The 14268-nt window shown below is 43.2% G+C and overlaps 2 protein-coding genes across 2 annotated transcripts; one reads left to right on the forward strand and one right to left on the reverse strand.

Moving 5' to 3' along the window:
* Nucleotides 1-1451: 1451 nt before the first annotated feature.
* Nucleotides 1452-2513, forward strand: LOC131990732 (uncharacterized). Its single transcript, XM_059355845.1, has 3 exons — nucleotides 1452-1511; nucleotides 1750-2076; nucleotides 2203-2513. The coding sequence occupies exons 1-3, from the start codon at nucleotides 1463-1465 to the stop codon at nucleotides 2511-2513; spliced, it is 687 nt and encodes a 228-aa protein (XP_059211828.1). The 5' UTR covers nucleotides 1452-1462.
* A 4177-nt stretch (nucleotides 2514-6690) lies between these two features.
* LOC131990733 (putative nuclease HARBI1) lies at nucleotides 6691-7755 on the reverse strand. Its single transcript, XM_059355846.1, has 2 exons — nucleotides 7555-7755; nucleotides 6691-7470 (listed from the first exon to the last, which is right to left on the reverse strand). Exons 1-2 carry the CDS (start codon nucleotides 7753-7755, stop codon nucleotides 6691-6693), a joined length of 981 nt encoding a protein of 326 aa, XP_059211829.1.
* Nucleotides 7756-14268: the final 6513 nt, after the last annotated feature.

The following is a 14268-nucleotide window of genomic DNA, read 5'->3' on the forward strand; positions in this document are numbered from 1 at the left end:
ATAATTAACTTAATAACTATAATAAAATTACCATATTTATATTTAGTAATTGTTGAAGGAATTTGTAATTCTTTTCATAGAAGAGGTTAACATATCGTTCACGTACATTAAATAGACAGCATTTATATTCCAGAAATATATTTATTCTAAATAGATAAATACAAGCACACATCTATGGAGTATAGAGCTACAAGGTGTGTGTGTGTGTGTGTGTGTGTGTGTGTGTGTGTGTGTGTGGCTCCATGTCTCAAGACGAAGAGTCGTAAATATCACAAGTTCGTGGTTGGGGGGGAAAATTGGCCTTCCCTCTCTTGAAGGACAATGGCCATGTGTTGCTGTGTGAGCTACAAACTGTGTTTATTTAAAGCCAATTGAAAGTATATTGTATGTAAATCAGTGTGTGAGTAAATAAAAGAAGTTACTTCAGTTAGTTTGCATGTACGACTGACTGTATAAAACAAGATTAACATATGACTTCAAATGATGTAGCTACACGAATATCACAAGAATAATACTTAAAACACACATATAAACCAAATTATTGATTACAAGTCAAATCCGTTGTACTTAAAGTCTTCGCCCAGTTGAATTACTCACAGTCTAGTTGAGGAAGGGGAGAAATCCTTTAAAAAAAAAGAGAGCGTCAAAGACAGTTTGGTTTCAATAACTTGTCTTCTTGCAAATTAAGTTTTGCTCATCCTTATTTGTTGAGGAAGTCTTCTCTGGCGGTTACAATGAACTTTGTGTTCATAAATTCAACCTTGATGCGCAGGGTAGATCAGAATTGCAGTTGTTTCAGAATTGCTTACGAGAAGGAGATTTTCTGAAAAAGGCCATCACCCTGAGCAGAGGATCTCTGCAGGGGTTGAGGAAGGAGGTGGGGGCTGGTGAATTCAGGGCTCTTGGTCCCCTCCTGAGGGAGATGTAGGTGTTGCTGCTGGGCCAACAGAGGAGAGAGAGAAAGATCAGAGGTCTGCTGGGCCTTTTACAGGAGACCACCTATGGTGTCATAGGTCTCGTGACCAATGAACTCATCTGGTGGTGTTATAAATGCAATGCATCCTGGGGAAGAGGCGTTTGACTGTTCATGTGTCAAACATCACCATGTTGTCTGTTTTCTAATAGAAACTGTCTAAAAAAACAAGCTGCATTTCTGCAATAATTTATCTCAACTAACAATGTGTACAGCTTTCACTTACTCTGTCCAGCTCTTCTTAGGACTAAACATAATGTGCACTTGGATGGTAAAGAATTAACAAACATGAAAATGCTGAAGTAGAAATTGTGACCAGTGTCGAAATCTTTCAAAGTTCAAAGTTAAGTGACAAAAATAGACACAATTCTGAAGAATCACTATGGGGAAGTTCAGAATTTGCTCACCACACAAAAAAAACCCTAAATAAAGCTCAAGATCGGAGAAGCAGAGCTCAGAGTGTGAAAAGCAGAGAGACTGAGAAGAACGATGAGACGGATCAACATGTTATATCTGATTCTGGTGCTTCAGTTTACAGGTAAGGATTCATATAATATGTATATGAATGATGGAAACATTAAAACAGGAGCTAGTTTATTACTATCTTTAATGTAACATACAGCCAAGAAGTGTCTTTTTGCAGCGAGGTGAGTTTAGTGAACTCTTTTAAAGCAATGATGAGGCATACTTTTAACTTTTTTATTTAAATTGTATCCTAAATGATCGACCCTCTGATGTTACTCGTACATTTCTTTATTTCTCTGTCATCTTCTCAGCAGCTGTAACTGGACAGAAGGACCTCTACTTGACTGTCGGAGTTGGAGATGACGTCACTTTGTCTTGTGAAAGTCTGATAGAGGATCAGAATAACTGTGAGAGCACTACATGGATCTTTAGTGAATCAACAAACACAGCAGTAGATCTGATCTCACGTGGCCAACTTGGTAAAAGTGCTGGAGCTAAATCAGACAGACTGAGTGTCTCAGAGAAATGTTCTCTGGTTATAAAGAAGATCACAGAGAAGGATGCTGGTCTTTATGGCTGCAGACAGATCAGATCAGGACAAATTCAAGACTCTTCAGTTACCCTGTCAGTTGTTACCAGTGAGTATTTACATTATAATGACTTTAAACTGTCTTGTTAGAGCAATACACTGAAACATTATGATTGTTATTACAGTGATGAGGCTAATTTTACTCTTTCTTTCACAATATCTCCATCTTCACCAGTGACTGAAGAGAAAAACACTGTTGATGATGAGGTGAAGTTTAGATGCTCCTTGTCGATATATGATCGATGTCCACGAACAGTAAAGTGGCTGTTTCAGGGTCAAGCTGTGGATAAAAACAACCCACAACTGAAGACATCACAGTCTGACTGCTCCGCCTCTGTAACCTTTCCTACTTCTCACTTTGGTTACACATCAAGGTATAACTCTTTTAAGTGTGAAGTGACTGATGGTAACACTCGTGAGGTGAAGCTGTTTTCCTTCAGCCCTCCTCAGTCCTCAGGTGAGAACATGCTGAGCTGTGTAAAGTGATTTTATCATGATGTAAATAATAACTCAATATATTTATTATAACGGTTTGTTGAGTTGTGTTCTTCTGTTCAGGTGAGGACACAAAAGCAGCAACAGCAGCAACAACAAGTGAAATGCCACCAACAACTGGAAACAACCAACTACAAAGTACTGTCATCTCTTTTTCTTCTCATGTTTATGATTTTTTGGTTTAATTCATGGGGGGAATAGAAAGTGTTCAGGTAGATGATTATTGATTCATTTTGAAGAACTCAGAAACATGAATAATGTTGAACACTTTTAAAAAGATGAAATCTGTTTGCACTGATGTCGTCGAACATTTACACACTGTAACAAATGAAAATGAAGTTTATTTATGATCTCTCTCAATTTTATTTTATTTCAATTCAGTAAAGCTTCATTGGCACGAAAGTTAAAAAACCCTCGCTCTCTGTCTCACTCTCTTGATCTCTCTCTCTCTCGCCCTCTTTTGCTCTCTCACACTCTCGCTCTCTCTTTCTCTCTCATTCTTTGGCTCTCTCTCTACCTCTCTCCCTCGCTTTCGCTCTCTCTCGCTCTCTATCGATATCGCTCCTGCTCTCTCACTCTCTCTCTCTCTGTCTTGCTGTCTCTCCGTCTGTCGCTCTTTCGCCTTTTTGCTCGCTCGCTCTCTCGCTAGCTCTATTGCTCTCTCTCGCACTCTTGCACGCTCTCTGCCCGGCTCTCTCCTGCTCGCTCACTCTCTATCACTCTCTCAATCTCTGTCTCGCTCTGGCTCACTCGCTCTTGCTCTCCTGCGCTCTCTCTCTCTCTCTCTCTCTCTTGCTCACTCTCTGGCTTGCTCGCTGTTGCTCTCTCTTTCACTCTTGCTCTCTTCCGGTCTCTCTCTTGCGCTCTCTCTTTCTCACTCTTTCACATTTTTTTTGCTCACTCTTTCGCTTGCTCTATTGCTCACCCTCTGACCCGCTCTCTTTCCCTCTCCTTCACTCCCTCTCTCTCTATCGCTCTCTCTAGCTCTCTCTCCCTCGCTCTCTCACGATCACTCGCTCTCTCGCTCACTCACTTGCTCTTGCTCTCTTTCACTCTCTCGCTCTGTCTCTTCCTTTCTCTCTTGCACTCTCTTTCTCGCTCTCTCTTTTCTCTTTCTCTCTTTCTTTCTCTCTCCCTCTCTCTCTCTCGAAGTCTAAAATCTACAACTGATTTCTTTCTTTTCATTTCCGTCTCTCCAGCCCACTGGAGGTGGATCGTTGTGTCTGTGGGTTTAGCAGCACTCATCACATCTGTTGTGGCGGTCAACATCTGGATAAGAACTAAAGGTGAGAAGCTTTACATTAAATTTATTAACCAGAAGTTTTGATGAACGTGGATTTCCACTGTGGGAACTAAAGTCGACTCTTTCTCTTGTTTTTTCAGAGAAGGAAACCCAGACGGATGAACTCGCTGTGAGTTTTTTAACAACAACATAATGAAATATTTTTATCGTTGGCACACGTGATAATATAATGCAGCTCATTACAACAACACAAACTACAGCAAATTAATCTGAATCAACACCTCTGTGACACAGAGTCCATAAAACTGAACATAATGAGTTCCAGATTAAAGGGCTGGTTCACCAACATTACATCAGACAAGACTTTTAACTGAACCCTCTGAACCCCACCATCCTGAAACTGATGTTTTCTTTAACAACTCGCCAAAAATACACAATTTATCTTAACAAGAAACTGTAAAAACGGGCATTATTATTGGAATTTTAACTTCCAGCAGTCCTTGAACAGATCATAGGTTAAGAAAGTTTCCCTTATGAAAAATATTAATAAAGGGAACCTTAAACTTGTCATTATCACATTATTAATTTATCTTTTTATCACATTTAAAAAGTTGCCAAAAATAACTAGATCCTTTTAAAAAACAATAATTTTTGCTCCTCAGCGGCACTGTAAAGTCGTGATTGATTCTGCTGAGACCAATGGTCACGTGACAAATATTCACTGAAAATGTGTTTACACAGAGCAGAGAGGAGAGGACAGGATTGGTTGGAAACATGTAAATAGTATAATATGTACAATATGTGGAGACCAATTTTCTTATACAATATTTATTTTTATTATTTATAAAAATTTGGGCACTCGGAAAAGTGTTGTATACACAAATTTAATTTTCTTTTCTTATTTCTACAACATGGCTTAATAAGAAGCTCAACAAAAGTTACCAAGTCATCCCCGTATATATCTGCCAACATGTTGCTTTTACATGTTTGTTTATATGAGAAAGTCACCAACGTTTGAGCCAAACTGGAGCCATAAACAGAGCAGAGTATTTCACCGTGGGCGGGGCTCAGACAGCTCCTCCACACACACACAATGGCCGCGTTTCCCAGATTCGCTCGTTCTTAAGGACTTAAGAAGGCTCTTAAGAAGGGTTCGGCTAAGAAGGAGCGCTAAGATAGGGGTGTTTCCCAGATGCGTTCTTAACTGCCTTCTTAAGATCCCGCCAAAGAAGCTTCTTAAGAAGCTCTTAGTGGGAGCTGTCCACCGCCGTGGTGCTGAAATATAAATCAATCGATGCCAGGCAAATCGATCACCCACCACCTTATCAGCGCTTAAGTCACCCCACCTGTGCAATAAGGCTACGTGTGTGTGTGTGTGTGTGTGTGTGTGTGTGTGTGTGATCACAGCTAACAGGTGTATCCGAGTAGTAATCAAGCCATTAACGCATATATACCCCACTGTGGATACGCACACACACGAGAATGGAGAAAGCAGGCAGCAAACGCAGCAAGAGGTCACCCTCGTTTACTGCAGAGGAGATGGCCACATTAGTGGACGAGGTCTGGCAGCACCGCGAGGTGTTATTTGGGGGAACAAGGGGGAAAAAAGACATAACATTAAAAAACCGCATTTGGCAGGCAATAGCCCAGAAGATGTCCCCCTCTAGTCCCTGTGGCCTGCGAGACTGGTGTGCCGTGCGGAAGAAGTGGCAGGAGTTCCAGAGCCAAACAAAAAAAAAAGCGCACAGGTGAGGCGAGAGAGCATGGGCACGGGCGGTGGCGCACCTGGGGGTACAACCCTCACTCCCGACGAGGAAAAAGTCCTCTCCATTATTGGAAAGACGGCCTCTGAAGGCATTAGTGGGGGCATCGATATTCTGGGGGACGAAGGGCTCTCAGACAACAGCGAAGGCGAGGAGGAGGAGCCATCTGGGAGCGGAGCAGCGACCTGCACGTCCCCAGGAGAGGACGACCCCCTGCAACCGAGCCCTGTCCCCGCATGCCAACCAGCAGGGCCCGGTGTCCGCACACGGGGACGCCCCTCCATAACGACCTGCACCTGCAGCGAGACGCTGGTGCGTCTCGAGAGGGAGAAACTGGCGGTGCTGCGGGGGATAGAGGGCCAACTGGAGAGACAGACTGCCCTCCAAGAGGAGATGGTGCGTCTCAAACGTCAGAAGTTGGAGCTGCACCGGAGACAGCTGACACTTGCCGAGGCGCAGTTCAACAGTCCCTCCATCTCGGTCCCAATAATTCTCCCCCAGGACGCAGGTAAGGGGCATTTCTATTTTTTTCCTCCGCATTGCACAATGTATCCCGTTCAATTTCACTAATCAACCTCTCTTCATGCAGGTGATGCAGACGCCCAGTAAAGACAGCGGTGCCATCGCTTTTTGTTTTGTGTTTTAAATAAACTACTTTTCCTTTTCAATCATGTGTTGTGTGGATAATTTTGTATTGAAAAAAGGGTGTCAAACCTAGTGAATAAAAATCCCAGGCAATTTGTATTGTGTCATTGATTTGAGTAGATTCATGACATGTGCGCCCTGACGCACGTGCTTATCCTATCACTACTTTCAGCACCGCTAATTCCCCACTTGTTACCTGGCCTCCTCTATCCAAAAGTTGGATTTCATGTATAAATTTGCATACTGTATGCAAGAATTATTCCTTTACGTCCTGTGCCAGACCTTAAACAGGTAAAGCACCCAAACATTGCAACAATAAATTGGTGTGCGGGACATTATCCGACACTAATTTATTATTTGGGTGTTTTACCCGCACATCTGTTTCACTTCCTAGCTTTCAAGCCCTATACATGATGGTTGATATAATATGGGTTGTATGATGGTAGTGGGTTTGATGATGGGAGTAGGGTGGTGCTGATATTTGTGTTTGGTGGTGACGGGGGTAGGGGCTGAGACTTCAAAAGAGATTCACAAGCTCCTCTCTAGTCTGGACACCAGCTTGGTGGAGTATTGCTCGGGCTTCGCGGGGGTTGAGGGCGTCGTCTTCCGATGTTTCCCCATCGTCATCCACAGGAGGCAGCTCATCTGCTCCAACGCGCACTGCTATGTTGTGCAGCATGGCGGTGACAACAATCACGCGGCAACATTTCACAGGTGACAAGCGCAGTCCCCCTGACGAACGGTGGACACATCGGTAACGGGACTTCCACCTGCCAAACACCCGTTCAATGTGGGTCCTGGTGTGTGTGTGGGCCTCATTGAACCTCTCCTCCTGTGGTGTTGCTGGGTTGGTTACCGGTGTCACGAGGTAACTCCGGAGAGGGTAGCCACTGTCTCCGAGGAAGATGCTCCTGCCGAACTCTCCTCTGCCAGCCTTCTGCCCCACAGCTGAGTTGGCCCACACGAAGCTGTCGTGTGTGCCTCCTGGCCATCTGGCAACGATGTCGGTGATGAGGCCATCGTGGTCCACCACCACCTGAGTGTTGATGGCAGCGTAATGTTTCCTCCCAATCCAGCACGGATCCATCAGGGAGGGATTGTGGATTGGGATCAATGTGCCATCCACGACACCAATCACCCGGGGGATCCCAGCCATGGCGTGAAATCCACGGTGGACCTCGTTCCGCGTGGTGGGCATCCTGATGTGTCTCCGGGCATGGCGCAGGAGGATCGGTGTCACGGCTGCCACACTCCGTGAAACCGATGCCTTGCTGAGGCCGCTGCCGTCCCCCACCACCTCCAGGAAGCTCCCCACTGCGTAAAAACGCAGCGCGGCCAGGAGCTGCACCTCCGGGCTGAGGGCAAAATTGCAGCGGGTTGCCCTCTGGATGTGTGGTGACACGAGCGTGACGAGGCGGTGGATCTCCTCACGAGGAAGCCGGTACTTGGACTGGACAGCCCGGTCCGACAGCACGTCGAGTGGGGAGAAGTGCTGACGCACATAAGCGTTTATATAAACCGTCTGGCTTCGCGCACGGCGACGCTGTTGGTTCGCAGCGAGAATATGCTGTATTGCAGCCATGGTGTCTCACACGCGTGGACTTCGGCAACGCCTTTATATAGACTTGCAGGTGGAGACCCTCTTGATGAGGTTCCAGCTGAGTTCAATTACACCTGTCAGTTTCCCTCATATCTGTGAAATACCACAGGGTTGTTGATGTTTTTATAGCTACTGTAAACTCATATGCAGATGCCGAATGTGTGTGAAAACGTAAGGAGTGATAGTAATGATGATTTATTTTATTTATGTAGCTACAGGAACACATGGGCAATTCTTTATTTTTATATCGTTATTTTTCTTCTTATGCTATTATTTTTCTTGCGTCAGTGTTCTGCAGTTATGAGCGCACTCATTACGCAGGGTTTTAGTATTCCTTTGTGTCCGATATAACTTTCCCTGATGCGGCTGCACTGAGCGTTTGGTCGCTAAGAAGGCTGTTAAGAGTGGGTCAGGGCGATCTTAGACTTCCTTCTTAGTGAAAGATCTTCTTAAGCTAAGAACGACTCTGGGAAACACTTCCTTCTTTCACAGCGCTCTTAAGAGCGTCCCTAAGACGCTCTTAGCGCTTAAGAGCTTCTTAAGCGCTAAGAGCGAATCTGGGAAACGCGGCCAATAACAGTTCATTGATCTTTGACAGGGTGTGTTTGCATTATTATGCTATATTATTACTTCATCAGTGGCATTAAATCAGATTAAGTGGGATTAAAAAGTCTGATTGTGTCGTGTTGTGTTTCACAGGTGCGTTATGATGTAGAGGATGACACAGTGGACTATGAAAACATCAGACCTGCTGAGGGAGTTTGACCAACACTTCTGCCTCCATCACTCCACCGATCAACAAAGAAACTAAACTTTTCTCACCAGCAGTCAGTTCAGAACTCAGCAGCTGGATTTTAACTTCATTTATCAATAAATAAGAATTTAACTCTTGTTAACCTCATTAAGTCGTCTTCCAGCTGCAGATTTCAGAGCTGATTTTAACATTTACTGCTTGTTGTTGAAGCTGCAGCAGCTTGAGCTCAGTGTAATGTGCAGAATATTCATTTTAATCCGCTTTTTTAGCCTTGCTGTTTTTATATTTGTTGTTATTCATTAGTGTGTGTTTGAATCAGTTTTCAGCCTGAATAGAGTTAATAACAGTCTTGTCTTTATTCTATCTCAATATAATCTGCAAATAATAATAAAAGTTCACCTCTAATGCTACACTGTGTTTTGTGATTCATTCAATAATTTAAAGTAAATATTGTTTACTATGAATGTCTGTTGAAGTGGCTGTTAAAGAGTCAAGCCTTGTTGTTCTGAAGGGGGCTCAGTAAGTTAACTAGTAGAAGTAGAAGTACCAACCAGTGGTGGTACGAGTATTCAGATACTGGACTTAAGTAAAAGAATAATCTTTAAAAGTGGTAACATGATGCCTTTGAGTGTTGTGTTATTATATAGTGTGATATTTGGATTAACATGACTGCTGCATTAATGTTTGTTACATTTTACTGCTGTAGATGTTTCAGGTTGTGCTCATTTTACCTCCTTTATATCCTTAGTGGGTAGTTTAATCTGCAGCAATGCATCATATTATATTCAGTTGATTTCTTTATGGTTTTATATCAAAGTTATTAAAGCAAACTAGCAGAAAGTGACACAGCGCTCATTTCCAGTGAGTCACTGTCAACGGTCTAAATAGAGTGAGTGACAAATGAGAGAAAAGCAGGAAGAGGAAGTGACAAAAGAGGAACTGCATTTCTTTAAGCTTAGAGACTCATGACAACAAGAGACACAGAGAGACACGATGGCTGAACTAAAATGGATTAAAATGTCTTTTTTTCTGATACTGCTGCTTCAGTTTACAGGTAAGGATACATATAATATGTATATGAATGACAGAATCATCAAAAAGTTAGTTTATGATTATCTTTAAGGTTAGTTGCAGTCGAAAAGTCTCTTTTTGCAGCGAGGTGAGTTTAGGGAAGGAAAGCAATGATGAGGCGTATCTTCAAACTTTTATTAAAAATATGTTGAAATCTAGAACATTTCAGCAGAAATGTTGGTTATGTGCTGGAGTTTTACAATACAGCCACACTCTTAACTTCCTATTAAGTTATAATTGCTTTACTTTGCGACGAATACTCACACTCCTTGGTTTCCTGTTAATACAAAGTAACCTCTCAGGCTTTTATTCTACTGAAGTACTTCTTGCTTTTCAATGACTACTCATTGATTCATACATGTTGCACAATATCTAACAGCTGAGAAAGGTCATTTAATGTAGCTCACACCTCTCAAACTCCTCTTGTTTTTTCAAAAACGCTGAGTCTTAACAACATAATATAAGTCTCATCAGAAAGATAAATCTCTAATGAATGTGATGACATAGGTTTCATGTCTGTAGTAAAAAAATGTGAGCAAGATCGCTGGTTAGAAAAATGTCTTTTTCTGTTTCTCCTTGAAACCCATGGTCCTACTTAACATTAGTCTCTATGGGACAGTTGGTTGGAGTTGCTGTCACATTCAGGCTCACTGAGCCAAATCTGAGAGTCTGATTGATTCCGTAGTAGGATGTCTGCGACGGGCACAAATTTATCTGCAACCTTCCCTAAAAATGATTTATGAAGAGAAACAGTTGTGGGAACAAGCACAGGTTTTTCCTCCAAATAATCTGAAAATTTCCCAGCCTCCCTCCACTCTAGCTGTGATGTCATCCACTCTAGCTCTGAACATTCCATCCAATACACACCCATTATAAACTCTGAAACGCTCTGAAAAAAAACTAAAACGTCAACTGCGATTTTGTGAAAAGCGTGCAAGGAGTCAAAATGTCCATATGGCCCGATAAAGTCCCAAGTCTCTTGACCAGTTTAAACTTTAAATATTTTTTCTATGATAAAGTATAGCGAATAGGCATAGCCCCAAAGTGAGGTGTTTCTGGGCTCTTTTTGCATCGATTTCCCGGAACATTTTATCGCAGTTTTTTGCGATTTTTTATGAAAATGGTGAGGCAAAATACATAGCACACCATTCCTGATCATTCTGCATTTTTTCATATATGTTTTTTGATGATGTATCTTTTTTGTCGTTGCTCTGCATGGCAAAGATTAAAAAGGGCTTTGCATACAAAATGATCTGAAATTATATGAAATTGTATCTAAAATGATCTTCCAGCTGATGTTTGTAGTAAATGTAATATTTCAATTCTTTATTTTTATTTCTCTCTCATCTTCTCAGCAGCTGTAACTGGACAGAATGACCTCTTCTTGACTGTCGGAGTTGGAGATGACGTCACTTTGTCTTGTGAAAGTCTGATAGAGGATCAGAATAACTGTGAGAGCACTGAATGGTTCTATGTTCATCCAAGAAGCAGAACACCAGTAGATCTGGTTAGAGGAGGTCAGCTTGTTGAAGCAGCCAGAGCTAAATCAGACAGACTGAGTGTCTCAGAGAAATGTTCTCTGGTTATAAAGAAGGTCACAGAGTACTATGTTGGTCGTTATTACTGCAGACAGATCAGATCAGGACAATATCAAGATTCTACAGTTGATCTGTCTGTTGTTACCAGTGAGTATTTACATCATAATGATTTCAGCTCAAACTGTTGTCTCGTTGAAACAATATACTGAAAGATTGCAGTGTTAACTTTAATTTTCTCATTCATTATTTTGTCTTTCTCTCTGAATATCTCCATCTTCATTAGTGACTGAACTGAACCACAATGATGTGACATTCAGATGTTTGGTGAAGCCATATCTACAATGTCCACGCAAAATTAAGTGGCTGTTTCAGGGTCAAGCTGTGGATAAAAACAACCCACAACTGAAGACATCACAGTCTGACTGCTACACTGATATAACCTTTCCTACTTCTCACTTTGGTTACACATCAAGGTATAACTCTTTTAAGTGTGAAGTGACTGATGGTAACACTGGTGAGGTGAAGCTGTTTTCCTTCAGCCCTCCTCAGTCCTCAGGTGAGAACATGCTGAGCTGTGTAAAGTGATTTTATCATGATGTAAATAATAACTCAAGATATTTATCATAACAGTTTGTTGAGTAGTGTTCTTCTGTTCAGGTGAGGACACAAAAATAAAAACAACAGCAGCAAGAGAAGTGACACCAACAACTGGAAATGAAAGAGCAGGCCCCGATGATGCTTCAACAAAAACTTACTGTATGTAGATTTTTTTTATCACCAAAAGTAAAAACTTCACACGTAGTTCTCTTACAGGATTTTGAAACAAAATGCTCAAAATACTTTATTATCTTTGCAGATATGTTGGTCTACATCATTGTGGCTGCAGTTTTAGCAGCACTCCTGATAATCATTGTGGCCGTCATCAGCTGGAAGAGAACTAAAGGTGAGAACATCCACAGGTTAAACTTTTATCAACAAGACATTTAGTAAAACGTGAAGCTGAATCCAGACCCTTTTTTGTCTTATAGGGAACAAAACCCGGAGGAATGGCGATGCTGTGAGTTATTTATTATGAATTTTAATACTGTTGCTGATAGATCAACATTAGTTGCTGTCTTCTATTAAAACTAAGAGGTTGCTGCACTAAACATCAAACAAATTACTACAAAGTCGCTTTGAGTCCCTTTGAAGCTTTGTGTCTTTTTCAATGCATTTTTTGTCTCTTATTGTTGTAATTTTGAGTCTCTTTGTTGTAGTTATGATCAATATGAACAGGGAAAACAGCCACACAGAGACACAAAGCAACTAAAAAGAGACAAAAAGCAACTACAAAGAGACAAAAAGCAAATAGAAAAAGACAAAACACAACTACAAAGATACAAAAAGCAGCTACAAAGAGACAAAAAGCAACTACAAAGAGACAAAAACAACTTCAAAGAGACAAAAAGCAACTACGAAGAGACACAAAGAAAATACAGAGAGACAAGGCAACTACAAAGAGACACAAAACAACTACAGAGAGATACAAAGCAACTACAAAGAGACACAAAGCAACAACAAAGAGACACAAAGCAACAACAAAGAGACACAACACAACTACAGAGAGATACAAAGCAACTACAAAGAGACACAACACAACTACAGAGAGATACAATGTCATGAGCTTTCTCTCTCTGCCCTGTTAACAGCACTAATTGCTGCTGCTCCAGTCTCAGCTCTGTCTGATCAGCCACACCTGTATCTACTCCTGCACTAATTAACCTGCCAGCTGCACTGCATTCCCTGTTCATCACCCTCTGTATATAAGCCCTGGCTTTCAGTACCTCCTTGTCAGATCGTCTGCAAACCAGTACCAGTTACCCTGCCTGTCTTCATACGCCTCCGACTCCTACCTGTGATATCGGACCTGCTCAACTACGTCTTTCATCTTCTGCCCCGTGACTCCGGACAATCATCGAGTGTGCTCTGGAACCCACCCCGCCATCTCAGTGAGACGCCTCACAGCTTTGGACTCACACCCATACACTCCCTTTCCCCAAATCCTTCAATAAACTGTTTAACGTGACGCTCTTGTGGTCCTCGTCCTGTTTGGTGTCTGACAGTACGATCTGACCAAACATGGACCCAGCGCACGTCCCACCCAGCATGGAACCCGACGAACCTGAACAACCCACTGCCATGCAGCGCCTGGAACACACAGAGAGAGAGGTTAACCGCATGACTGATGACATTGCCTCCCTGCTCCAGGTCGGCCATCAACAGCAACAGCAGTTCCAGCAGCAACAGCAACAGATTCAGCAGCAGCAACAACAACTTGCCATGGTTATTCAACTTCTTACCAACCTTACTCCTCCGTCAGCTTCAGCCAGTCTGCCCACCGGCCCAGCTCCCGAGTCATCTGCCCTGGTCACTGCCGCCGCTGTTGCTGTATCCCCAGAACCCAAGATTGGCAATCCAGAGCGGTTCAACGGCGACCCAACTCAGGTACGGGCATTCCTGACGAGCTGCCGTGTCCAGTTTAGCCTGCAACCCCGAACCTTTGCCACTGAAGGGGCTAAAGTAGGTTATGTGATCACACACCTGACGGGACGGGCTCGACTGTGGGGAACGGCTGAGTTCGAGCGCCAGACCCCTGCATGTGCTACCTTCAACCTGTTCGCCGAGGAGATGCTCAAGGTCTTCGACTTGGGATCCACAACAGCTGAGGCATCACAGACCCTGATGAGTATTCGCCAAGGCAGAAGGACCGTGGCGGATTACTCCATCGATTTTCGAACAGTGGCAAGTCGGAGCTCCTGGAACGTGGAGGCGTTGGTGGATGCGTTCCTCCACAGCCTGGCGGACTACATAAAGGATGAGTTGGTTTCCCATGATCAACCCTCCACCCTCGACGAAGCCATTGCTCTGGCTGTCCGCATCGACCGCAGGATCCAGGCCCGTCATCGAGAGAGAGGGCGCAACAGTCCATCCACCAGCACACGGAGCAGCCCGACTGCTCTCCCGTCTTCTCCTGCCCCACCATCTTACCAGCCGGACCAGCCTGAACTGATGGAAATCGGCCGCGCCTCCCTAACCCCTGCAGAGCGGCAGCGACGCATCACCTCTAACCTGTGTCTGTACTGTGGCGGTGAT

The sequence above is a fragment of the Centropristis striata genome, chromosome 18 (assembly GCF_030273125.1).
Source record: "Centropristis striata isolate RG_2023a ecotype Rhode Island chromosome 18, C.striata_1.0, whole genome shotgun sequence".
NCBI classification, from domain to species: Eukaryota; Metazoa; Chordata; class Actinopteri; order Perciformes; family Serranidae; genus Centropristis; species Centropristis striata.

Bases quoted from the DNA above. Each gene is read 5' to 3' on its own strand.
- LOC131990732 (XM_059355845.1), top strand. From the start codon at position 1,463: ATGAGACGGATCAACATGTTATATCTGATTCTGGTGCTTCAGTTTACA. The intron at 1,512-1,749 runs GTAAGGATTCAT...TCATCTTCTCAG, and splicing joins TCTGGTGCTTCAGTTTACAG to CAGCTGTAACTGGACAGAAG. The intron at 2,077-2,202 runs GTGAGTATTTAC...CATCTTCACCAG, and splicing joins TACCCTGTCAGTTGTTACCA to TGACTGAAGAGAAAAACACT.
- LOC131990733 (XM_059355846.1), bottom strand. From the start codon at position 7,755: ATGGCTGCAATACAGCATATTCTCGCTGCGAACCAACAGCGTCGCCGT. The intron at 7,471-7,554 runs GCAACCCGCTGC...AGCTTCCTGGAG, and splicing joins TGTCACCACACATCCAGAGG to GTGGTGGGGGACGGCAGCGG.